This window comes from Branchiostoma lanceolatum, chromosome 9 (assembly GCF_035083965.1).
Source record: "Branchiostoma lanceolatum isolate klBraLanc5 chromosome 9, klBraLanc5.hap2, whole genome shotgun sequence".
Classification (NCBI taxonomy): Eukaryota; Metazoa; Chordata; class Leptocardii; order Amphioxiformes; family Branchiostomatidae; genus Branchiostoma; species Branchiostoma lanceolatum.
In genome coordinates, this window is record NC_089730.1 from 6,581,380 (window position 1) to 6,607,090 (window position 25,711).

Genomic DNA, 25,711 nt, shown 5'->3' on the forward strand with positions numbered 1-25,711 from the left:
TTGGGCTAAGCCTTATTTGGGGTTGGGGTCAGGAGAAAGCCCCTTTGAAGGTTTCCTTTCTCGGTTTGTTATCAGCGGCCGCACTGGTAGAGGCAGATGCGCTTGGTTTTCTATGTCTGCTGTGTTGATGTTGGTGTCTGCAGAGTTGGTAGGGGAGTTCAAGTCACTCCTGCAGACTTTCTTCCTCACTTCTAGATCTAAGCATCCTTAAGCTTCTTGTGCAGGAACACTAGGTGGTTTCTCAAATGGAGAAGGCTCATCGCTGCCACACGGCGGTTAGGTGCTGTTTTAAAGAATACATTGAACATTCATGCCAATACCACCGAACATATCCTCTCGGTTGATGTAGATGTAACATCTTGTTTGTAAAAGCGCTAGCTATCGCCTATTACTTTCCCACGCGGTATGCCGACGTGTCAGCGAGTACCCTGGAGTCCGCTTGAGGCCCTCTGTCAGAACTTTACGCAATATTACCGTGCACATTATTCACCAGTACGCCATTGATACAGAAAGGACGTTAACGTTTCGAGAGACTTGACATTATGCTAGGCTCCGTCCATCATTTCTGCTTGGGTGTACGTCATTCCAAAGCCTGGTTATAATCTAAGATATGTTTCTGTTTCGAAATTATCTGTCAAATATGCCCTGTGCTTGTAAAGAGATTCTGAAACTTTTGTTACCCTGGAAAAACACTGTAATATATCGGCTGATACATAGAAAAGTACCATTTTCTTAAATTTGCCGAGTTTTTTGAAATGTTGAAACAGCATATTCGTTACCGGAAACGGAAGCAAAGGGTTTAACCTCCAATCATTACAATCATTTGAAAGTTTTGTCTTCTTCTTTCCGATTGGGCTGGCAGGTATTTCTCTCCATCGCCTTCTGTAACATCGAATCTCATAGGTCGAAGGGACATTGCATAATTTTACTCTGTATAAAACGGATTAACAGCCCTGCTTCGTCCTTTCTTGCTGTTCTCCCAACATCGGCCACGTCGATCAGATCAGGTGTGTGACCATTCCATGTTTGTGTAGTTCCCTACATTGCTAAATCTTGTGTTGAATCCCGGACGTCGATTTACCAAGAAGACAATATATACCATTTGAATCCTATAACGTTTTCATAGGCACTGAAAACTATATCCAGAGCACACCGGATAAGTTAGTTTATTTCATGCTGTGGGAGGGTTATCTGATGTGAGTGTATCTAAGTGCACGATGCCATCTTGATATCAACCACGGCACGAAATCTGGTATTTAAGCATACTTAAACCCAGCGTAAACGTGACGTTTATTCACTATTTCCGCAACTTAACGCCTCCTGTACGTCTGCTTAAATTTTTCATTTAAGGTGCCCTTTCCGGAAGTACGTTCAGGTACGTTTCTGCACTTCTTCACGTGTATTTACGCGACTTTTCGACGCGTAAAGGCGTCTTTAAGGACAATTTTTCCGTACGTTCCAACACGGAAAGTGTAAGTTTCTTGAGACCTTTCCGTACCCTTTCGTCCATCTTTATCATCCATTTCCTCCCTACGTTTATGTGCCGTTCACACAGCTTGAAAGGTTACTTAAAGGTATACCTTTCCTCGGTATTTCCGTGACCTTTTTACGACATTAACGTGTTACAAACGTGGTATCTGCAAGGCGTAAAGGCGTCGTTATGGTCAATCTTTCGTACGTTCAGGTACGTTTCTGCACTTCTTCACGTGTATTTACGCGACTAGTCGACGCGTAAAGGCGTCGTTATGGACAATTTTTCCGTTCGTTCCAATACGGAAAGTGTAAGTTTCTTGAGCCTTTCCTTACCCTTTCGTCCATCTTTATTACCCATTTCCGTCACGATTCTCCCTACGTTTATGTGCCGTTCACACAGCTTGAAAGGTTACCTAAAGCTATACCTTTCCTCTGGCTTTCCGTGACCTTTTTACGACCTTAACGTGCTACAAACGTGGTATCTGCAAGGCGTAAAGGCGTCGTTATGGACAATCTTTCCGTACCTTTACGGAAGATCCAACACGGAAAGTGTAAGTTTCTTGAGACATTTCCGTAATCTTTCTTCCATCTTTATAATCTATTTCCGTCACGATTTCCCTACGTTTATGTGCCGTTCACGCAGCCTTAAATACTACCTAAAGCTATACCTTTCCTAGTGTTTTCCGTAGCCTTTTATGAGCTTAACGTGCTAAAAACACGAGCTAAACGTGCTAAAACACGAGCTTAACGTGCTAAAACGTAGTCTCTACAATAAGTTTTACTTTTCATTACACAGTATCTAATTTGATCCTTTACGACGACTTAACTTGCTACGGATGGCTTAAACATTCCGAACCCTTACATAGACAGGTAAATATGAATATGAAAGGCAACAGGGTCGATAAAAGTTTAGAACAATTTATTTGAAAGATGATAATACTGCACAAAAAGTGTTACGCCATTATAGCGAGACCCCTCCCACCTCTACAAATATACACATACAAAATGGAATAAATGATTTCTTACATGGACTACCAGTTTCATTAAAAAATGTCACCTTATATCATATCATTGATAAACTATTCATGCTATTCATTACCCCAACTACTAACTATTACAATGTGCTTCCAAGTTCCAAGCCTAGCTAACTATTACATCGACACCAAAACGTAACCCCTAGCACTAACTAACCCTACGTCTAATTTTTCTTCCCTCCCGTATCTTATTAGCCTCTACCAGGCTCCGCAGATCGCTTGGAAAATAGTAGAGATCGGCCAAATAGAGTAAATTGTAATAATGCAATCATTCTGGGTTGAGTAACACTTACTACGTACTTGCGGTTTCGTCATCGGTCGTCATATTCTAACTTGTACTTGACGCGGTCAACGAGGGATCAATCTCACATTGTCGGTAAATTCTCCCTTCACCATTTTGCGCCATTTCCAAGTCCACGATTCCGGTCCCAGTGTTGGGCGAGACGACAGGGATAGTTCCTATCAAGACAGGTAGACAGGTTCCGATTTCACTCACGCTAATCACCAAGCAGATCTATAGGTTGCATCAAGACCGTATCAAACTGGCAGAGAAAGTACTTGGATTGCTATACATACAAGCTCCTTCTTCCAGTTGGATACGGTCTTTGCAATCCATTGGGCCTGGTTGGAGGCCCAACTCACGCCGTTGTTTACTTGGTGACCGTTGTCTCCACTGGTGCCGGGTGGATTTGGAGATACAACAAAGTCCCGAATCGCGTGCCCGTATGCTCCGTTCAGCATCTCCACCCTCCTTGGTTTCACCCAGGAAGTATAATCCAATGAAACCTCCTTGGTTTCAGAAAGTTGTACAGACTGGTGTCCTTGTCCCAGCTTTACGTTTTTCCGTCCGGGTTCCGGGTGTTAAGAACAACGTTGTGGCCATAACTTGTGGGTTGAAACGACTGAGTTCAAACTTCCTTCATGAGCTGTCTTCGCCGTAAAAAAAATAACTGTCTCTGGGATATACGGTTAATTTGAAAAAGCCACCCTTTTCTCTGATTGGGTAATGCCCTGTCACATGGTATTCCACTAGTAAATATGGAGATGTTGCATTACCATCTCAACGTACCACTCCAGCTTGTTTACGACTTCACACTGTATAAATTTGCAGTTGAAAAGCAGACGTCCTTGCGTTTCGCTTTTGCCCCGAACACAACAACTGACGCGAGCGACAATAGAAAATACTGTTAGCGGTGATCTTTCTAGAAGTTACTTGTAGATTATAAAAAGGAAAACTGCCTGAGAACACGCGTTATTTGATGATTTGTGATACAAACAAAGGAACAAATACACAAATCTGCCAAAACGTGCCGGCGGCGCGGTCTCGATCCGCGGACTGAGCCAATTTGTGCGGCGGCCAAAGACAGTATGCCCGCCGACCTATAGATAAGCAATCCGGGGGAGTCGTTAGCTCAATGTTCCGCGTTGTTTTCTAAAACTGAGAGCACCGTCAACCCAGCCTAAAGGTAACAGAAGGATATCGGAAAGGTAAAAGTAACGGCGAGGATAAACGCTCGCTTTCCGGCAGCTTTTCTCAACCTAAACATAAGAGTGGGTTATGTAAACTGAGCCTATATGTAACGGAATAATATCGGAAAGGTAGAAATGACGGCGAGGGAAAACGCCCGCTTTCCAACAACTTTTCTCTACCTAAGCATAAGAGTGGGCTATGTAAACTGAGCCTATATGTAACGGAAGGATATCGGAAAGATAGAAATAACTGCGAGGGAAAACGTCCGCTTTCCGACAGCTTTTCTCTACCTAAACATAAAAGGGGGTTACGCAAACCGAGCCTATATGTAACGGAAGAATATCGGAAAGGTAAAAATAACTGCGAGGGAAAACGCCCGCTTTCCGACAGCTTTTCTCTACCTAAATATAAAAGGGGGGAGGTCTCCCCCCCTTCTATGCAAACCGAACCTATATGTAACGGAAGGATATCGGAAAGGTAGAAATAACTGCGAGGGAAAACGCTCGCTTTCCGGCAGCTTTTCTCTACCCGTAAACATAAGAGGGGGGAGGTCTCCCCCTTCTATGTAAACCAAGCCTAAAGGTAACGGAATGATATTGGAAAGGTAGAAATAACTGCGAGGGAAAACGCCCGCTTTCCGTCAGCTTTTCTCTACCTAAACATAAAAGGGGGGAGGTCTCCCCCCTTCTATGCAAACCGAACCTATATGTAACGGAAGGATATCGGAAAGGTAGAAATAGCTGCGAGGGAAAACGCCCGCTTTCCGACAGCTTTTCTCTACCTAAACATAAAACCGAATGCAAACCAAACCTATATGTAACGGAAGGATATCGGAAAGGTAGAAATAACTGCGAGGGAAGACGCCCGCTTTCCGACAGCATTTCTCTACCTAAACATAAAAGGGGGGAGGTCTCCCCCTTCTATGTAAACCGAACCTATATGTAACGGAAGATCATATCGGAAAGGTGGAAATAACTGCGAGGGAAAACGCCCGCTTTCCGGCAGTTTTTGTTTACCTAAACATAAGAGTGGGTTATGTAAACTGAGCCTATATGTAACGGAAGGATATCGGAAAGGTAGAAATAACGGCGAGGGAAAACGCCCGCTTTCCGACAGCTTTTCTCTACCTAAACATAAGAGAGGGTTATGTAAACTGAGCCTATATGTAACGGAAGGATATCGGAAAGGTAGAAATAACTGCGAGGGAAAACGTCCGCTTTCCGACAGCTTTTCTCTACCTAAACATAAGAGTGGGTTATGTAAACTGAGCCTATATGTAACGGAAGGATATCGGAACGGTAGAAATAACTGCGAGGGAAAACGCCCGCTTTCCGGCAGTTTTTCTCTACCTAAACATAAGAGGGGGGAGGTCTCCCCCCTTCTATGTAAACCAAGCCTAAAGGTAACGGAATGATATCGGAAAAGTACAAATTTCTGCGAGGGAAAACGCCCGCTTTCCGTCAGCTTTTCTCTACCTAAACATAAGAGGGGGGAGGTCTCCCCCCTTCTATGTAAACCAAGCCTAAAGGTAACGGAATGATATCGGAAAGGTAGAAATTACTGCGAGGGAAAACGCCCGCTTTCCGTCAGCTTTTCTCTACCTAAACATAAAAGGGGGGAGGTCTCCCCTCTTCTATGCAAACCGAACCTATATGCAACGGAAGGATATCGGAAAGGTAGAAATAGCAGCGAGGGAAAACGGCCGCTTTCCGACAGCTTTTCTCTACCTAAACATAAAAGGGGGGAGGTCTCCCCCCTTCTATGCAAACCGAACCTATGTGTAACGGAAGGATATCGGAAAGGTAGAAATAACTGCGAGGGAAACGGCCGCTTTCCGACAGCTTTTCTCTACCTAAACATAAAAGGGGGGAGGTCTCCCCCCTTCTATGCAAACCGAACCTATATGTAACGGAAGGATATCGGAAAGGTAGAAATAACTGCGAGGGAAAACGCCCGCTTTCCGACAGCTTTTCTCTACCTAAACATAAAAGGGGGGAGGTCTCCCCCCTTCTATGCAAACCGAACCTATATGTAACGGAAGGATATCGGAAAGGTAGAAATAACTGCGAGGGAAACGGCCGCTTTCCGACAGCTTTTCTCTACCTAAACATAAAAGGGGGGAGGTCTCCCCCCTTCTATGCAAACCGAACCTATATGTAACGGAAGGATATCGGAAAGGTAGAAATAACTGCGAGGGAAAACGCCCGCTTTCCGACAGCTTTTCTCTACCTAGACATAAAAGGGGGGAGGTCTCCCCCCTTCTATGCAAACCGAACCTATATGTAACGGAAGGATATCGGAAAGGTAGAAATAACTGCGAGGGAAACGGCCGCTTTCCGACAGCTTTTCTCTACCTAAACATAAAAGGGGGGAGGTCTCCCCCCTTCTATGCAAACCGAACCTATATGTAACGGAAGGATATCGGAAAGGTAGAAATAACTGCGAGGGAAACGGCCGCTTTCCGACAGCTTTTCTCTACCTAAACATAAAAGGGGGGAGGTCTCCCCCCTTCTATGCAAACCGAACCTATATGTAACGGAAGGATATCGGAAAGGTAGAAATAACTGCGAGGGAAAACGCCCGCTTTCCGACAGCTTTTCTCTACCTAAACATAAAAGGGGGGAGGTCTCCCCCCTTTATGTTAACCGAGCCTAAAGGTAACGAAAGGATATTGGAAAGGTAGAAATAACTGCGAGGAAAAACGCCCGCTTTCCGGCAGCTTTTCTCTACCTAAACATAAGAGTGGGTAATGTAAACCGAGCCTATATGTAACGGAAGGATATCGGAAAGGTAGAAATAACTGCGAGGGAAAACGTCCGCTTTCCGACAGCTTTTCTCTACCTAAACATAAAAGGGGGGAGGTCTCCCCCCTTTATGTTAACCGAGCCTAAAGGTAACGAAAGGATATTGGAAAGGTAGAAATAACTGCGAGGAAAAACGCCCGCTTTCCGGCAGCTTTTCTCTACCTAAACATAAGAGTGGGTTATGTAAACCGAGCCTATATGTAACGGAAGGATATCGGAAAGGTAGAAATAACTGCGAGGGAAAACGTCCGCTTTCCGACAGCTTTTCTCTACCGATACATAAAAGGGGGGAAATACTTTAGAATATAACTTCTGTTTTTTGTAAGCTGTAGCATAAACACGGATAAAAGAAGTTCAACTCCGACGAAGACAGGTATGGACTGTATGTCTAATTTTGCTACAAAGTAGACGTACAATGTGCGTGCACATGCATGGTGCGTTGTTTTAAAAAAAACTGTAACAGAAATTACTTAAGCGGGATCGGTGTTTACTGCAAATGGGTGTATCTTAAAGATCGAAGACCGTTTCGGGTATATCAGCTGTTCTCCAAGATTTTGAAAATTGAGGCACTATTAATCCCCAGGAGAGAATATATCTGCTTGGAGAATATATTGATTACTGATATATAATGTTTCATCTATACGATGTATATAAGGATGCTTAAAGTCCATGGAAAGATATAGTATGCATTTAATTCATGTTAACGAACGCGGAAAGGTTGCGGAAAGCTCAAATCTTACTTTCAGCGGCATTAACGGCCACGTAAACTCTGCTGAAATATTTTCCGACCTTTAATTCTTGTTTCCGTCATTCGGAAAGTTTGCTTAAATATTCGATTTCGTGCTGTGAACGGATTTTGCCGGGAATCTTTAACAAAGATGGCGCTTAAGTTAAAAAGACTTTAAACCAGTGTTCAGGGGTACTTTCGTCGCTTTAGTTGTAGTGGTTTTGATTTTAGGCAAGCCGCAACTCACTTTTGGAATATCTTTCCAGAGTTCGAATCGCCGCCTTTTACTCGTACTAAACCTGTTGTCGTCACCGTGTTGGAATATTTTAATGATAGAATAGCGGTGAATCATGAATGTATACTTTTATTCTCTGGTGGAGGTCGGAGGGTAGAAAAAAATGCTCCTTTTTCAAGGACACCATGCCCCGCCCAGTGCGGACAGAAACCGAACCCGTGACTTCTCGCATGCGTAAAGCCTACCCCCACAACATTTTGGCCACTGCTACGTCATGAAGTACATGTCAGCCTTGTGTCAGTATCTGTCACCCTCCAAGCTGATCAGGCATATAGAATAAAGTCTCTAGTAACGGTTCCATTTTTCGCCACACACACAAAAAGTGTTTTAAAGAACAAATCAAACATCTAATAGCCGATCGAATGCCCCATACGTATATATCCTCTGGGTTGACTTGGTTTGTTATCAGAAGCCCTAGCTATCGCCTGATGTTTTCCCACGACAATATGTCGACGTGTCAGTGAGTACACTGGACTGTGCTTGGGGCCCTCCGTCAGAACTTTACGCAATTATGGCAATATTAGTAATTTACCGTGCACATTATTCACCAGTACGCCATTGATACAGAAAGGACGTTAATGTTTCGAGAGACTTGACATTATGCTAGGTTTGGTCCATCATTTCTACTTGGGTGTACGTCATTCTAAAGCCTCGCTATTATCTAAGATATGTTTCTGTTTCGAAATTATCTATCAAATATGCCCTTTGCTTGTAAAAAGATTCTGAAACGACAGAAACCCTGGAAAACACTGTAAAATATCGGCTGGTACAGCACCGATACTAGAAAAGTACCATTTTCTTTAATTTTGCCGAGTTTCTTGAAATGTTTAAACAGCATATTCGTTACCGGAAACGGAAGCAAAGGGTTTAACCTCCAATCATTACAATCATTTGAAAGTTTTGTCTTCTTCTTTCCGATTGGGCTGGCAGGTATTTCTCTCCATCGCCTTCTGTAACATCGAATCTGATAGGTCGAAGGGACATTGCATAATTCTACTCTGTATAAAACGGATTAACAGCCCTGATTCGTTCTTTTCTTGCAGTTCTCCCAACATCGGCCACGTCGTCAACCTTTTCAACAGTCAACCAGATCAGGTGTGTGACCATTCAATGTTTGTGTAGGTCCCTACATTGCTTAAATCTTGTGTTGAATCCCGGACGTCGATTTACCAAGAAGACAATATATACCATTTGAATTCTATAACGTTTTCATAGGCACTGAAAACTACCAGAGCACACCGGACAAGTTAGTTTATTTCATGCTGTGGGAGGGTTATCTGATGTGAGTGTATCTAAGTGCACGATGCCATCTTGATATCAACGGATTTTGCCGGGAATGTTTAACAAAGATGGCGCTTAAGTTAAAAAGACTTTAAACCAGTGTTCAGGGGTACTTTCGTCGCTTTACTTGTAATGGTTTTGATTTTAGGCAAGCCGCAACTCACTTTTGGAATATCTGTCCAGAGTTCGAATCGCCGCCTTTTACTCGTACTAAACCTGTTATCGTCACTGTGTTTGAATTTTTTACTGATAGAAAAGCGGTGAATTATGGATATATACGTTTATTCCCTGGTGGAGGTCGGAGGGTAGAAAAAATGTTCCTTTTCAAGGACATTATACCCCGCCCAGTGCGGACAGAAACCGAACCCGTGACTTCTCGATCCCATATGATAGATTACGCATGCGTAAAGCCTACCCCCACAACCTTTTTGGCCACTGCTACGTCATGAAGTACATGGCCGCCTTGTGTCAGCATCTGTCACCCTCCAAGCTGATCAGGCAGATAGAATAAAGTCTCTAGTTCCATTTTTCGCCACACAAAAAAGAAGTGTTTTTAAAGAACATGTTAAACATCTAATAGCCGAATGCCCCATTCGTATCCGCCGGGTTGACTTAGTTTGTTATCAGAAGCCCTAGCTATCGCCTGATGTTTTTTTCCCACGGCAACATGTCGACGTGTCAGTGAGTACATTGGACTCTTCGTCAGAACTTTACACAATACTACCTAAAATTATTCACCAGTACTCCTGGCATTGATGCAAAGGGGACGTTTCCAAAGCTTATAGATTTGACATTATGCTAGGCTCCATACATCATTTCTGCTTCCGTGTAAATCATGGACACGTCGTTGTCTGGTCTATGTTTCTATTTTGAAATGATCTGTTTGTCATATATGTTTGGAAAACATTTGATTCTAAGAGGTTCTAAAGCGATTCCTTTGAAAGACAGAAACTTATAATACACTGGAAAGCAAATGCAGTGACGGCAACTGTCTCGGTCTACACTGTCACCAGAGACTATTTCGCCTTTTTGGTGATTCTCTTGAATGATTAAACAGAAAATCTGTTCCCGGAAACGGAAGCAAAAGGTTACAACCTCCAGTCATTACCATTTCCTTCCGATTGGATCCATCCTCCTTTATCGGCGCTGAAACCCGCTCGGGAAATGTTCGACAAACCCTCCCGGTCTTATCCCTGATCTTTTGAACGGAGATTTTAGTTTCTGGGGGCGTGACTGACAGTTGCTCATAAATAATTCATGAGCTAACCTTATTTGGCACAAACAGTCGTTCGTTGCTCATGAATAATCAAGTAGTGATGTTAGACGTAAGCTGATTGGCTGATAGCTTCCCAGCGTCCTTTGCGGCTTTGCTCGAGATGAGCTTTAGCAAACCCTCCTATTGGCTGAAAGCTGTTTGGTGGTGACGTCGCCAGAAGCGCGCTCAGGGGCTCGGAAGGGCACGGCCGCTATGTGAGGTAACGAACATATCGGGTCTGCTGGGAGGATGATTGGCTCTGGCAGGTAAAGTTCTGACGGAGGGTTGAAGCAGAGTCCAGTGTATTCACTGAAACGTCGACATGTTGCCGTAGGAAAAATATTAGAGGCGATAGCTAGGGCTTTTGATAACAAAATGTTACAACTAGATCAACCCAGAAGATACGTTTGGGGAATTCGGCTATTAGATGTTTAATATGTTCTTAAATTTTCACAAAATGTGCACACTTCGGATGTTATTGAACCATCAAAACATCATACCTCCAGCTTTTGATTCTTCCCACCAGGTAATTACATTAATCAGTGACTTGCCTACTCATGACGTCACAATGAACATGGCAGCCGATTTGGAACTCTGCACAGCGGCTCGCGGAAAGAACGTTATTTTTACAAGCAAACAAAATAGATATTGTTATGTCCTTTAATTGAATGTTGTCACGATAATTAAGCACTGTTTGCTCATCAAACAATCTTTTCGCAAACCGTGGTGCATGGTGTAAGGTTCCGAACCAACTGCCGTGTTCATTGTGACGTCATGAGTGGGCATTAGTCACTGATTAATGTAATCACCTGGTGAGAAGATCAGATAAGAATTAAGAGCTGGATCCATGGAAGTATGGTTTCTGATTGTTCAATGTTAGATAACATCAAAAGGGTGTGTATTTGTTTTAGACGTTTGTATTCCTTGAATGATGCTACTCCTATTTCAGATAAGAAAATGTTGTATTTTGCTGTGTTATGCCCTTTAAGCATATGTATAATTCCTCTACTAGTTCGTTTTTAACACACTTATAATGACGTGTATCATGTCTTTTGATCGATTTTATGTTTCAATCATGCATGTTCATATTGGTATATCGTAATGTTCTTATTACTTAGCTCACACGTGTCACATGATCTACAGGATGGCCGGTACCCGAGTTGTGTTACTGTTCCTCTGTATGGTTTTCGTCGCCAGTGGCGTGCCAGTGAAAGAAGTGCACGTGAGCGGAGTGGATAGAATGAAGGAAGCGCTTACGAGATATGGACCAATCAGGTGGGTCTGAACATCCAACAAACTGATTTCATTTAAAAGCAGCAAGTAGAGACCGCAGATACTACCTTTGCTATCGTTGTATCTATTTATTTATCTATTTATTTATTAGTTCAGCATGTATATGCCAGGGTTGCCCAACTTGCCGGAGGCTATTACAAAGGGCGACCCCATGTGCGGTCATAGGACTGTAGGTTTTGAACCACTTGCACCGGGAAGGAGCCCTACTCTTTTCCATAAGTGCGGCGGGTTCTTTAACGAGCTCGAGGTGTGGCTCTCCTCAAACACGGGACCTCCATTTAACGTCCTATCCGATGGATGTCCCTAACCGAAGCTAGGTACTCATTACCTTCGCCGAGAAGGTTATGCAGAGGGTAGCGTTTGTATGTATGTGTGTGTGTAATGTACAGCATAACTCGAGAAGGCTTAGATGGATTGTCTTGATATTTGGTAGGTGGGTAGGTCTTGATGAGACTAGGAAATGATTAGATTTTGGGTCCCCTAGCGGCTTGTTACGGTACTGCAGCGGAACTTCCTGTTTCAATATCTCGTGTTCTGGACAAGCTATGGAACTGATTTTTGAGTGGTAGGTAGCTCTTTGGACAGAGAGTAAGTGGTATAGGTTTTGGCCCCCTAGCGGCTTTTTTGGAACTGCAGGAGCAGGTTTTGGTTCAGACTTTGAAAGGGAATAACTCAAGAAGGGCTTGATGGATGGTTATAATTTTTGGTAAGTAGATAGCTTGAGTGATGATGTACATGATTAGATACTTATTATGCAAATCAGTATCTAATTTGCATAATTAATGAGGAAAGTTTATACATCGGCCAAATTCCACGACAGGACTCTCAAACATGTGACATATGTAACTGAAGAAGAGAGAAATATTAATAGATATCAATTATGCAAATGAATACCTAATTTGCATAATTAATGAGGAAATACTTTAACTCAAGATGGGCTTGATGGATGGTAATGATTTTTGGTATGTAGATAGCTTACGTATGTATGATTGGACGATAATTATGCAAATCAGATTTTAATTTGCATAATTAATTAGACAACTTTAAAAACCCGCTGTATTCCATGATATGACTATTGACATATGTGACATTTGTTACTGAGGAATTTTGATAGATAAAAAATATGCAAATGTAGGCCTAATTTACATAATTAATGAGAAACTACTATAAAACCATACAGGTAAAGGATGGCAATTTCATACTTGTGTCATTTGGAAGTTATGTGAATGTGAACATTGTTGAATCAAATTATGGTAATAAGGACCCCATTTGCATAATTCATGATAAATGTTACTTTGTTAGCATAACCTTCTTTGTTACGCTCATACTTTTGTTTTTTGGGTGAAGAAGATCAACTGGTATGATTTATAATTGATGACAAACACCCCTGATATGTCAGTCATAAAGGTTAAAATCATATGGCGAAGGTATGAGGTCGTGGAACTCTAGTTTACACCTGAGTTAAGTGAGGAAAGTCGTGTAAAGCGCCTTTCCCAAGGGCACAACATCGGGGCATATCGGTGGTAAACTGCACGTTTGGGACCGCATCTGTTAGCAGCGACACCTACCGGTACTTGTAGTGTAACAGTACCAATCCGAATGGCCATGAGAAAGGTGTCAAACGGTCACCGAAACGTCGGTGTTGAATGATACACTTGTATACAGATAAGCAACTTACCAACCTAATGAAACTATTCCCAGAAGTGGGTTTGAGAGCAATAGAGCGTATGCCTTGTATCAAGAATTCAAATCGTTTAACTAATTGTGATTAATGTCATGATTTGTGTCGCTAATGTTACCTCTCCGCTTGCAGATGTGGCATATACGTGACAGACAAGTTTGAGGACTACACTAGAGGAATTTTTAATGATCCTGGTGCGTCCGTGCCTTTCCCTTTTGTGAGTTTTAAGTTCCTTCCCTACTCAAACCTGTTTTGCAGCTTTATGTTCTGGCACACACACGCACACACGCAACACACACACACATACATACATCCACATCAACAGAACACACACACGCACACAGAAGACACACACACACACATACATCCACAGACACAGAACACACACGCACACACACACACACACACGCACACACACACACACACACATACATCCACAGACACAGAGGACACACACACACACAGATAGACAAACACACGCAGAGAGATAGAGAAACAGAGAGAGCGAGAGCGAGAGAGAGAGAAAAGGAGAGAGAATATGAAATACGACATGATCATTATGCCGATATCCCACACAATCATAGATTCCACAATTGTCACAAGACACAAAATGCCAATGCTACCAAAATATCCAAGCAACCAAAAATTAAATCATACAAATCGTGGCCCTATTTTTTGCAGCACAATTTGATTCCTATGATTATGTTAACCACGCAGCACGCTAACCACGAAGTGACCGTCAGAGGCTGGGGTATGGATGCGGATGGGACAGAATACTGGATCGGCAGGAACTCCTGGGGAACTTTCTGGGTGAGTGCCATTGATTTTCACCTTTTTGCAAATCCGAAAATACTACAAAGCTATGTATTTCCCCTGTCATTTAGTTAAGAAGACATCATCTTCCAATTTGTTTGCAAGTACGGTAAGCCAATGCCCCCGAACATCTGAAAATACCTATAGGTCGTTACAAGCCATCTCTTGCATAAAATGTATATTTTGAGATCCTCTGCCCTGACATGTACAAATGGTCATTAAAAACAAAATGAACTGAAATTTGATATGGGGAAATCTTTGGCAAATGTGCACAGAAATGCTTTTGACATACCCCACACAAGTTTTGTTATGGTATTTGGGATATTTTGTATTTTTTTCAGACCAAAATATGTATTTTTAATTCCTTCATCAGTGTATGAAGGAAAACTTGCATGAGATTCGTCATGGGGTAGCTTTCACCACAAGAGATTTGAGGAGGGGGATAATTCCGAAGAGTCAATTTTGCATGGTGGTGTTTCAATTTGATTTTGGACGGGGGTGATTTTGAAATACTAGTAGTCAATTTTTGTAGGGGGGGGGGGGGGGAGGGAGTATGTGCCGCATTTGCAAATGTCACCTTTCTAGTTCTTATCATATTTACTTCCTTACGATATTTCAAACTTCACATCATACGAAGCGGTCGTTTAGGTTCGGGTAAGAGGAATCCTTGCGGTCATGCTCAAATAACGTGATTTGGGGTATGCCTTCTTTTTATTTCTCTAGGCAGATTTCTTTTCAAATAAAAGTGTTGTCAATTCAAAGGAACTTATGCCCTAGAAAAATAAACATCAGCATTCTGTAAGTCATTTATTAATAATACTATCTCTACATGAAGATAATTTTGTGAGTTCTTGTCTTCCTTCAGGGCGAGAATGGTTGGTTCAGGATCAAGATGCACTCGGGCAACCTGGGGATCGAGACCGACTGCATCAGTAGGGTGGGTCTGAACTAGGCACGGGAGGAACTAAGGTGCTAAGGTGCTTGTAACAGTAACAACATATTCATAGGTTAAAGTACCAACAATTTAGATATCTGAGGAGATATAGATACAAGTCTACATGCCGAGTCACCTGGCTTGTCATCCATATAAATCGTCATAATCAACTTTATGACATTATAAGGTGCAGGTAGTGTCGTATTTTTGTCCCGCAGAAAACATGCAGCGGGTACTAGAAATATGCATAGTTACCGAGTAAAAATAGGAGACTGTTTATTCAATGAAATATACTTATATATGTAATCATAGAATGGTAGAGAATACAGGTTTATGTTTACTGGCAATGCCATCCATCATAGTAAAGAATATAGAGTAATAGAAATAGGAAATTGTTTATTCAGTGAAATATACTTATAATGTAATCATAGAATGGTAGAGAATACAGGTTTATGTTTACTGGCAATGCCATCCATCATAGTAAAGAATATAGAGTAATAGAAATAGGAAATTGTTTATTCAGTGAAATATACTTATATATGTAATCATAGAATGGTAGAGAATACAGGTTTATGTTTACTGGCAATGCCATCCATCATAGTAAAGAATATAGAGTAATAGAAATAGGAAATTGTTTATTCAGTGAAATATACTTATATATGTAATCATAGAATGGTAGAGAATACAGGTTTATGTTTACTGGCAATGCCATCCATCGATCATAGTAAAGAATATAGCTGTTGTCTGCAAATAAGATGTTCGGAGTTAAGAATATGAATTATGGTATACCAATATATTGTAGACCTAATATCCATATGGATTATAGTTTTAAACAGACGTGAACCCTGCATTTTGTTATTAATGTGTCTTGTGGAATGAGTATCGACAGAGACAATTAAAATGTTAACATCAGGAAAAAGGTTACAGTGCAGCGGAGCTATGAATAAGAATAAAACTACGCACGTCGATCATGAAAACTGATATTGTGTACTCATTATTTTATCAAATCCCTACCTGTGTTGTTAAATGTTAATTATCAAATGGCATATATTAAGTAGAATACTTCTTTGAAAACTGTGGACTTGTCCCTCTGTCTTTGATGTTCCTAACCCACCCCCTATTTAAAAGGAACGATTCCTAAAGCAATTCTGCTTTAAAATGGACTATTCCGAAATCATCCCGGCCAACAAATTGACAATTTGACCCTCACTCAATAATGGTCTCTTCCAAAGCAAATCCAAAGTAAAATAGACCATTTCAAAATTTAAAAAATGGACATTTTCAAAATCATTCCACTTGAAAATGGACCCTTTCCAATTTGACGACGCATGACCCTTTACGGGAAATGGGCCGAATAGTGCAAAAGCTACCCCCATACCAAAGTTCAGGTCATTCGGAGCCAAAGTAGCCCAAAACACACTTTTTTTGCTCAAAATAGACAAAATAGTCCAAAATTTGATTTTCAACTAAATTAAATGTTTCCACCAAACGTGGGGGAAGCCTGTGCACGTAAAGGCACTCACACTAAAATTTAGGTCATTTGGCTCTCACACAATGCTAAATGACACCAAAACATTTTTGGGCTAAATACATATTATACAGAAAAAAAATCAAATGGTGCTCAACTGCTCATACGAATGCATCCATTATACATGTTATATTGGCTAAAATACAATGGTACCGGTCGACGTAAGGGAGCCCAAAATGTAGGGCTTCCCAGGATAGGAAGACAATATAAACCAGGTCAAAAGATACAAAAACGGAAGTTCTGCTGCAGTACCAAGGTCACATACCAGGGGGCCCAAAATCGACCTTGAATTTCGGCTTCCCAACACCTGCCTACATACCAAATATCATTATAATCCATCAAGAGGTTCTTGAGTTATGCTGACTACAGTAGTCCGGAAACACAAACAGACACACACACACACACAAACACGCCAAAAACAATATCTCCATTTTCATAAATGGAGATAATGATATCATTGACAAGGGAAAATAACAATTGAGACACAGAGTTTGACAAGTTTCCACATTTCATTCTTTTTTTCTCACGAAAACAAAGAAATATGAGAACAACACCACTGTGCATTGCTGCCCTCCCTACAAACTTACCTTCGCCTTTACAAACTGCTTAAATATGTAAAAGATACTCGACGTGAAAAGTATGTATTATGTATATCAGCGTTAACTTGTGGCTGGATAGATAGATGGACCAAAGACTAAAATAACAATGTTTATTCAACACATTCTAAATCCATTAGAAGTTTGAGAAGAGTCATATATCCACATAAAAGAGACATTGTAATGCGTTATAAAATAAGCAGTAAAGGTTCTTGTGCATCGTTAATGAGCTACTGACCACTCTGTAGGTGCTGTGCAACACATATAAACTAATGTTACAGTCGAGTTGACATTCTCCCTCCTTCCTAAGTCCACAAACAACACACGCTTAGCGGTTAAGAGTGCTAGACGCCAATAGACTGGCCCGCCCACCTCCGTCCAACGATAGTAGAATCTGATGCACTTAGAATTGCTTTATTCTCATGTGCAAATCAATAAATCGCTAGTAAAATGCGCTAACTCAGGAAAACATGTAATTTATGACCTGTAAAAAAGGAGCCTGAATCTCTATCTGTACTCAAGAAATAGTAGAACTGCCACCTGGCGACTCATGTACAAGTTACGCGTTCCAGAATAGCGACAGGTGGGTAGGCGTTTTGCTGAAGGTCATTGGAAAAGTGTTCCAAGGTCGTGTTCACCTGTCGAACAGAAACTCTTTAGCACTGAAGTGAAGAAAACGTGAACTTACCTACCCTTAATGAATGAATGAATGGTTTATTAAGAACAAGTGTTACATGGCAGCTAAAAGCTGAATTACATACACTGTACAATATCACAATATCTGAAAAACAAAAGGAAAATATCTGACATCTTGGACATACATTGTAAAAACGTCCATAACGCTTAAAAGGTTTCGTGTAATACACATCAAGCTAGACTTAACTTAAATCAACTCTATATACAACTCCGTGCCAATACAAGATTCTAAAACGCGGTACTTTAGAAGGAAGAAAACTAGTCTGTTCCTACAGTGATTATTTTTCGTTCACTGTAAGTGAACTAGATAAGGTATAGGGGAGTTCTTGTAGCGGTTAGTTCTGCACTTGATGTTTTTGAGTTTCTTACTGTTCCTAGCATTTCTGCCGTGGAGTTCCCCTACTTTAGGTGGGAGGAGTTCAGGGTTGAGTTTGTTAGTAAACTTCTAAAATCTGCCAAATATTTTTTCCAAGCTGCACCATACTCACAACCACGATGATCGTTTCGTAAAGCATCGCTACGATGTCGTGAAATAAACTAGAGAAAGAAGGACAACCATAGAATGTGACCGACCATAGTTTAACAATTTTCACGACTGTAACATACGATTACGACACCACAAATCAGAGAATACACGGGAGCCAAAAGTCACGTGACTTGCGTGGTGATATTCTATGACGTAGACGTAAAAGAAATATCACGTGACGTTGATAAGTCTAAACGACGCAACTTTGTGTATCAACTGACGCTGAAATCTATACCTGTAGCGTAACGCTCTGAAGTCTTAGGGAAGCAGTACTGAGAGATTCCGCATGGGGGCGTCGGGCCTCTAGACATGTACAACGGTCCTCAGCAAAACCCTGTATGTAGAATGCTTGTTGATGGGATAGTTAAAATATAAGTACTCATGTAAAGGATGAAACGTCTACCGCCGTTCATATATTCAGTAGTCCATGATGAGTAAATCTATATATGATACATAACTCCTATATTTCAGTCATTTACTGAGCTAATTAGTTAACTTGACTTAGTCGCCGTACTCGGGAATCCACTACTGTATGAAGACATATCACTAAAGCTACCAAAGCTTTTTGAATCAAGGATGTGTTTGGTTGTGTGTGTATTCTAGTGTATGTTTGTATTTGTGTATATGATGTGTGAATGTTTGTTTTGTATGTATGTATGCATGTATGCATGTGTGTGTGTGTGCGTGTGTGCGTGTGTGTGTGTGCATTCGTAAAGGGTTGTGCGTGTATACCTTTGTGTATATATATATGTGTATGTGGTATGCGTGTGTATACGTGTACATGTGCTTTAGTATTTGTGTGTTTGTATAATATATGTCCATGTGTATATGTATTTGTATACGTATATGTAGGTGTATATGCATGTGTGTGTGCTTGCGTGCGCATTTGTGCCTTGAATACAATACAATTGCCTTGGCTTACTTTGGCAAACTGTAGTAGTTTTCTGTTTATTCTACATGGTACTTTATCAATGCTATATGCTCAAGGCACCTTCATACCGACCAAATTGCAGATCAAAATGTACAACTCTTTCCTCCACTACACCATCCGTTTGTACAACAGTCAATTGCAGTCTGCGTCGTAGTCCGTTGTTATGTCATATTGTGTGCATAGGTATGTTACATAGGTATGTAAGATCGGCGCAATTCAGAAGTGCATGTACCTGTATATGTTACTTCTGTGATGTTGATTCATACAAATAAAGATTTGAGATTTGAAAATACAATGGCACAACAATGGCACAACAGCCCAAAATTTAAGGCTTCCCATGGCAGGGAGGAAAAATGAAATATCGCTGAGAAGTTTGGGAAAAATCACAGTTGAGACACGTGATTAAATAACGTGCTTAAAGCACCCATTGTACTATTTGTAGTAATAATCAGGCTATTACATTCACAGTAAAGAACAATTCTGCGCTCTCTTTGGGTGAAGTAACAAGACAAATGGAAATTGGCAAAAGCACAAAACAGTATTTAACATATTTTATTATCCTTTAGAATGGTCACCAAATCCTGAACACCCAGCATGTACATTCAGTCATTGACACGTACAGAGTAACTGCTGCACAAAGATGTGCCCATCCCATGAATCTTTAAGTGTATGATACTATAATTCATATTCTCCGTTTAGGAAAACGGGAAGGCATCACAATTTCCCGAAATGTAGTAAAGTGAATGAATGCAAAGCTTTTGTAGCAGTTTACCCTTTTTGTTGAATATATGGAAACAAAGGTTCTCTAAAACCACTAGAAATAGACCAAAATGAAGTGGAGGAAAATGAAAAAAAAAGTTTTCTAGAAATGTTTAGAACAGCACAATGTCATGCAGTCGTGACAAAACGAGCTAAAATTTGTACTGAAACACAATCAACATGTACAACACCATCCAAGACACAAGTAGAGACTCCTTCTCAATTCAGAGGGAATAACTGCCCGTTCTAAAAAAAAAAGATGTTCTTGGTGCCAAAACTACACGTGTTCACAATGTGTTACAAAAACTCGAATCATCACAGAATGACAGTTCATTAACCCAGGTAAAGGCATAAATTCATAACTGTCGACTTAAAGGCATCCAGAGCATTTTATGAGGCTTGAAACTTAAATAAAAAAATCAAATTTCTAGCAATTCCTACACATAGTAAGTTCCAATTACACTATGCCGTTACATATCGACATTAAAGGAGCAAAGGTACGATGTCGTTGTGTGGTGAGAACTGATAGAAAATCCAAGTCCTAATAGACTGATCCTGACTGTCCATCACAATTAGCGGTTCGACCAATGAGAGAGTGACTACATGTCCGTCAAATATTTGCATTTTTCTGTTTTGCTTTTGCATTTCTAAATTGTGACGGAGGTGGTCGGGTCTATGGTATCGGTCTATTTACACTAGGCGAGTGAAACTAAAAGATCACCATGTAGCTTTTCTTGTGCCGCTTTTGAGCACTTTGGTAAACAGTGGCATTAAATGTCAATTTCATAAAGATTACAGAAACTAGAATATTTCCAGTTTTCAAGCCTCATTAAATGCTCTGGGTGCCTTTAATTAGAGCTGTAGTCCCACCAGGTTTAACGTAAAATCAGTCCTGTGCACCCAGTACTTGTGGAGCTTCTTTCAGAGCTACTTTGCACATCTCATCAATGTGCCATCTCCTCAGGTACCATGCACGATTCTCCTCATCTTTAAGCAAGTTGGACAGGGTGTCTCGGATGTCTTTCAGATGCGCTAAGCTCAGTCCTTCCGTCTGGGGCAAGTCGTAAGACTTGCACACGGGCACCTGCGCTGCCAGGTTCTTGATAACCGTGTAGTTCAGGACATGTGGCGCGGTGGCGGCGAGCTTTGATCTGAGTGAGTCGGCGTAGGCTTGAAGTTCATCCGCGTACTCTCTCTTAGTGATGAGGTCATCCCACAGATCATCGATAGATGACATCATCTCTTCATGGTGCGGGTCGTCTGCATCCTTGTGACGGGGGTGTGGGATGGCTGGTGGAAGATCCAATCCTCCTCCCCGTGTAGAAGACACCGTTTTGGGTCTGTATGTGTCCACGTCGCCGTTAGCATTGGCCGGAAAGTCCAGCTCCTCATTCTTGGACAGTGACGTCACATCCTCTAAATGTTCTGGCGTTTCTTGCACAGTGGTCTCCTTGGAGGGCTTGGCTGGACCTGAATAAAGTTAAAGTTGACATTGTATGTGTTTCATTCTACAGTTTATCATTAAGTTGGGAGAACGATTCTATTTACGAGGAAGATTCTAAGAAATGGGCAAAGACATAAGGCGTTACCAACTAGCTTTGTTAACATCTGCCGAAATAAAAACAGACACACTTTACCAAGGAGGTTATAGCATCTCTTTGTTCTTACCTTGATCCCGTTCGGAGTCACTACCACACACGGGGCTATCGACAGCAGTGGGTACTTCAAGCAGTGCGACGTCCACATCCGTGGACACTGCAGTCACCCCCACATCTGTGGACACTGCAGTCACCCCCACATCCGTGGACACTGCAGTCACTTCCACATCCGTGGACACTGCAGTCACTTCCACATCCGTGGACACTGCAGTCACTTCCACATCCGTGGACACTGCAGTCACTTCCACATCCGTGGACACTGCAGTCACTTCCACGTCCGTGGACACTGCAGTCACCCCCACATCCGTGGACACTGCAGTCACTTCCACATCCGTGGACACTGCAATCACTTCCACGTCCGTGGACACTGCAGTCACTTCCACATCCGTGGACACTGCAGTCACTTCCACATCCGTGGACACTGCAGTCACTTCCACATCCGTGGACACTGCAGTCACTTCCACATCCGTGGACACTGCAGTCACTTCTTTCAGCTCAGCCGAAGCTTCTGGGCTTTCTTGCCCTACCGTCATAACAGTCTTCCCAGAGGGCCTGGTCGGCTCTAAATGGAGTAAAAGTTCAGTTTGCAGCTTTTTTTGTTCAAAATGTTTAATCTGAATTCTTATACTTTACTTCCAACTTGAATTCTCTGGTCTTGTCTTTGAGAGAAAGATTCTATGTTATACATGCAAAGAAAGGACGTTGAAAGAAGAGCCCATGTGCAGAAAGAGCAACAGATCTATGACTCCTCTTACCTTGACCCCGTCCGGAGTCATTGTCGCCCGTGGGGCCGTCGACTGCAGAGGCCACTCGTGGGATCTCCACTGCCTTGTCGCGGGAGTGGCGCTCTGTGTCCGCCTCGCCATCTCCCTCGCCACGGCCACTCGTACCGGCCTGGTCTGGTGTGTCACATGAGGCAGGTGGGCTGGATGTCAGGCTTGTCGATGAAGGCTGCTCTGACTTGACGTCAGTGATGTCGCCGGCTGCGGCCGGTGGTGAGACGTCCGTGCGGCGGCTGGTGTCTGACGTCCCCGTCTCTTCTTCCTTGGAAACTGAAGAACGGCGCTCATGGTGTGGCTCGACTTCTACCTCTCGCTTGGTAGAGGGCTTGTCTTGTGCTTCTGTCGCAACAGTCGCCTTAGTAGGCTTGGCTAGGAATGGACGAAATGATACAGTACCATGTTTGTTTCACTTTAATCTTTGAACGAAAAACTGTTCTATTGAAGATGGAAGCTATGGGTGCTTCGACGGTCGAACGCCGGTTCGGCCGAACCGTTCATTTGACACACACATCGCTATTATTTGTAGAGTATGTAATGTCATATTCGAGTTTGATAAAACGGGATTTTACAACAGTAAAGAAATTTCATTACAAATGTACCTACACTTGTTTTAGTTCTCCATGAAAACGTCATTTTCACATGTCTTCTTGCCTAACAAGCTCCTCGACGGCCTCAATGGCGTTACAACATACAAACTCGACTACCTAATGGGGTCGTGTGGCGTAACGGCAGGATTTCCGACTCAGAACCAAGGGGTTCCGGGTTCGAGTCTCCTGCTGCCACCGATCTTGTGCCTTTGGGAAAAAAGGCACCAAACACGATTTTCCCCTCTCCACCCAAGTGTAAAAATCGGGTACAGGAGGTCACAACATCAGCAATAGCTGCCTGTGTCACACGTGTATTGCACTGTTGCAATTCCAATAAATCCAAATCCAATACCTAAAAACAAAACAACAGAAGTCCCTTACCATGTGTAGAACCAGGGCCGTCCACAGTGATCGTGACTTGCAGGAAAACTTCTTCCTTCTGCCGCCTGCCTTTGTCATCGATCCTCTCTATGGCGTACCACCATCGGCTCGGTAAGCCGTCCACCGACTCTAGCGCGGCGGCAACATCGATGGGAAGCTCGGCGATGGTCGCGTCTTTGCACCGCTTCGCCTTTCGTAGTTTCAGCATTAGGGGATATGTCGGCGTCCAATGGGAGAATACGGCAGCATGCTCCCAGACTAGACCATCCGATTTCTTCTTCTTCGTCTGCTGCTTTTCTTTACCGTGACGAAGAGTGACTACATACTTGCCTTGGCTGTGGCGACCAACTTTCCCTTCATGAACAGTAACGTTCAGTTTGGGTTCGCCGGTCCGTCTCTTACCGCCAGGCCTGAGCAATAATGAGAGGGTTTGTACTACTGTGAGGAACGCTGACGCGGCCTTGTCCAGCACACCCATCTTATATCAAACGGTATAAGAACATTTGGCTTCACACAACGAGTAGCTTGAGAAATACACGTGCGGCATCCTCAATAGTGTTGTTGTGTTTGGTTGCTGTTCCACAGCAACGTTACAACAATGTAAATGCTGTTCTAGAACACTTTGTGACAATCGCGATAACCCGTGTGTACTGGAACAATCATTTGCTCTTGACATTGGTGTTGTTCATGGAGCAAGCCTCTGGAATATGACTTTTTATAGCTTTTTTCTTACATAATTTCTATGTGTAGGGATAGGAGATTTGTTAGGTGGGCAGTGCCCTTATCTACTCATCGTCAAGAGAAAGGTAAAGGTAAAGCAGGCATCCTCAATTGAGGTGAAGCATGATGCTTTTTCAAGTAGCTAGTGGTAGTGCAATGCGGCTTCGCCACGGCTCGTGTTTTTTGGCCAAGCACACCGGGTCACCCCTACTCTTCTCGACAAGTGTGTTGGGTTCTCTTACGTGCAGAGGTTTGACGCCCTAAAGCTCCCTCATACACGGGGCCACCGTTTTTACGTCCCCAACCGATAGGAAGATGCGCATCTTTTCCAGTCGTGTCCAAGCACGGGCGCTGGCTCCACGGAATTTGAACCAGCTGTGGTGAGAGGCAGAGTGCGCAGACCTCTACACCACGCGGACACTACTAGTCCATGGGCCACGTTCCAATAACTTCATGAAGCAACAATAGTTAGTCAATGATGTTCTAGAACAAGTCTTCGCTTTGCTCCCATAGTAACGCGGCACAGACAAATCACCTGCGGACACGAACGGATCGTTTTCGTGTTTATCCGCTTTTTCTTGTTGATTTGTTGGTTGTTTTTCTAGTATATCTCGATTTAAAAATGGCACAGTCCATTTGCCGAACTGAGAAGGTCCAGTTGAGACAGGAAAGATTGGCCAGGTACGTAATCCGCCCTTTTTTTATTACTGTTTGTCGTGTTTAAAACTTTTACTGTGTTACTGTGGTGGAATCATGAACCTTTGTGCATACCGCGCGAGTTTGACTGTGCTTTCCGGTTATCAACAATGAAGAAAGCTATGAACGATAAGTAGGTATATTTTTCCATGGATACGAGGGGCGATCAATAAGTCCTCGGCCTTACCCAGAAGTAAGGTCCACAACTCAAATTTTGGGGCATGATTATGTAGTTTGACATCTTTTAGCGATATCCACCAAATTTCAAATTATTGTGGCCAATACTTTTTAGTCGACGTCCATTTGAAAACTATTAGGTAAGTGACGAGAAAAACAAGGGTACACTGTGGTCAGAGCTGTGTGGGTCGAGTTCTTCATGCCACGAATCGGCATAAAATCTTCGAAGACATTGTCAAAATGTTTGATAAAGATTCCCTTCTTATTTCAACTAAAAAGAAGTGGGTATCTGACTTTCAGATCAGCAGAGCAAGTCGGCCCGCACACCTTAAGTCACAGCTCAATTGTCCATGTTTTTATCCTTCTACCTCACCTAATGTTAATGATTTGAAGTTTGGTGGATATTGCTAAAAGATGTCATACTACATGATTATGCCCCAAAACTCGAGTTGTGCACCTTATTTCTTGGTGAGGCCGAGGACTTATTGATCACCGTACTTCTCTTAAACACACAATGATGATAGCATTCTTGTTCGACAATCGTATCAGATACAAGGTACTGCCCTTACTAGTGGCGACATTTATAGGAAACTAATCTACTCTACACAAAATG

General features: G+C 42.3%; 1 protein-coding gene across 2 annotated transcripts; it reads left to right on the plus strand.

The window, feature by feature from the left end:
* LOC136442496 (cathepsin Z-like) lies at positions 1–16,038 on the plus strand. Of its 2 annotated transcripts, XM_066439389.1 has the most exons (6): positions 1–1,007; positions 8,848–8,899; positions 11,484–11,615; positions 13,447–13,531; positions 14,032–14,124; positions 14,993–16,038. In XM_066439389.1, exons 3-6 carry the CDS (start codon positions 11,485–11,487, stop codon positions 15,077–15,079), a joined length of 396 nt encoding a protein of 131 aa, XP_066295486.1. In that variant the 5' UTR covers positions 1–1,007; positions 8,848–8,899; position 11,484; the 3' UTR covers positions 15,080–16,038. The 2 variants fall into 2 exon arrangements, with proteins under 2 accessions (XP_066295486.1, XP_066295484.1); XM_066439387.1 differs by lacking the exons at positions 1–1,007; positions 8,848–8,899 and adding an exon at positions 10,431–10,606.
* Positions 16,039–25,711: the final 9,673 nt, after the last annotated feature.

What these genes read in the sequence shown, in the direction of transcription:
- LOC136442496 (XM_066439387.1), top strand. An exon ending in CGTCCGTGCCTTTCCCTTTT is followed by an intron (nt 13,532 to 14,031) that starts GTGAGTTTTAAG and finishes TTAACCACGCAG; the next exon opens with CACGCTAACCACGAAGTGAC. An exon ending in ACTCCTGGGGAACTTTCTGG is followed by an intron (nt 14,125 to 14,992) that starts GTGAGTGCCATT and finishes GTCTTCCTTCAG; the next exon opens with GGCGAGAATGGTTGGTTCAG.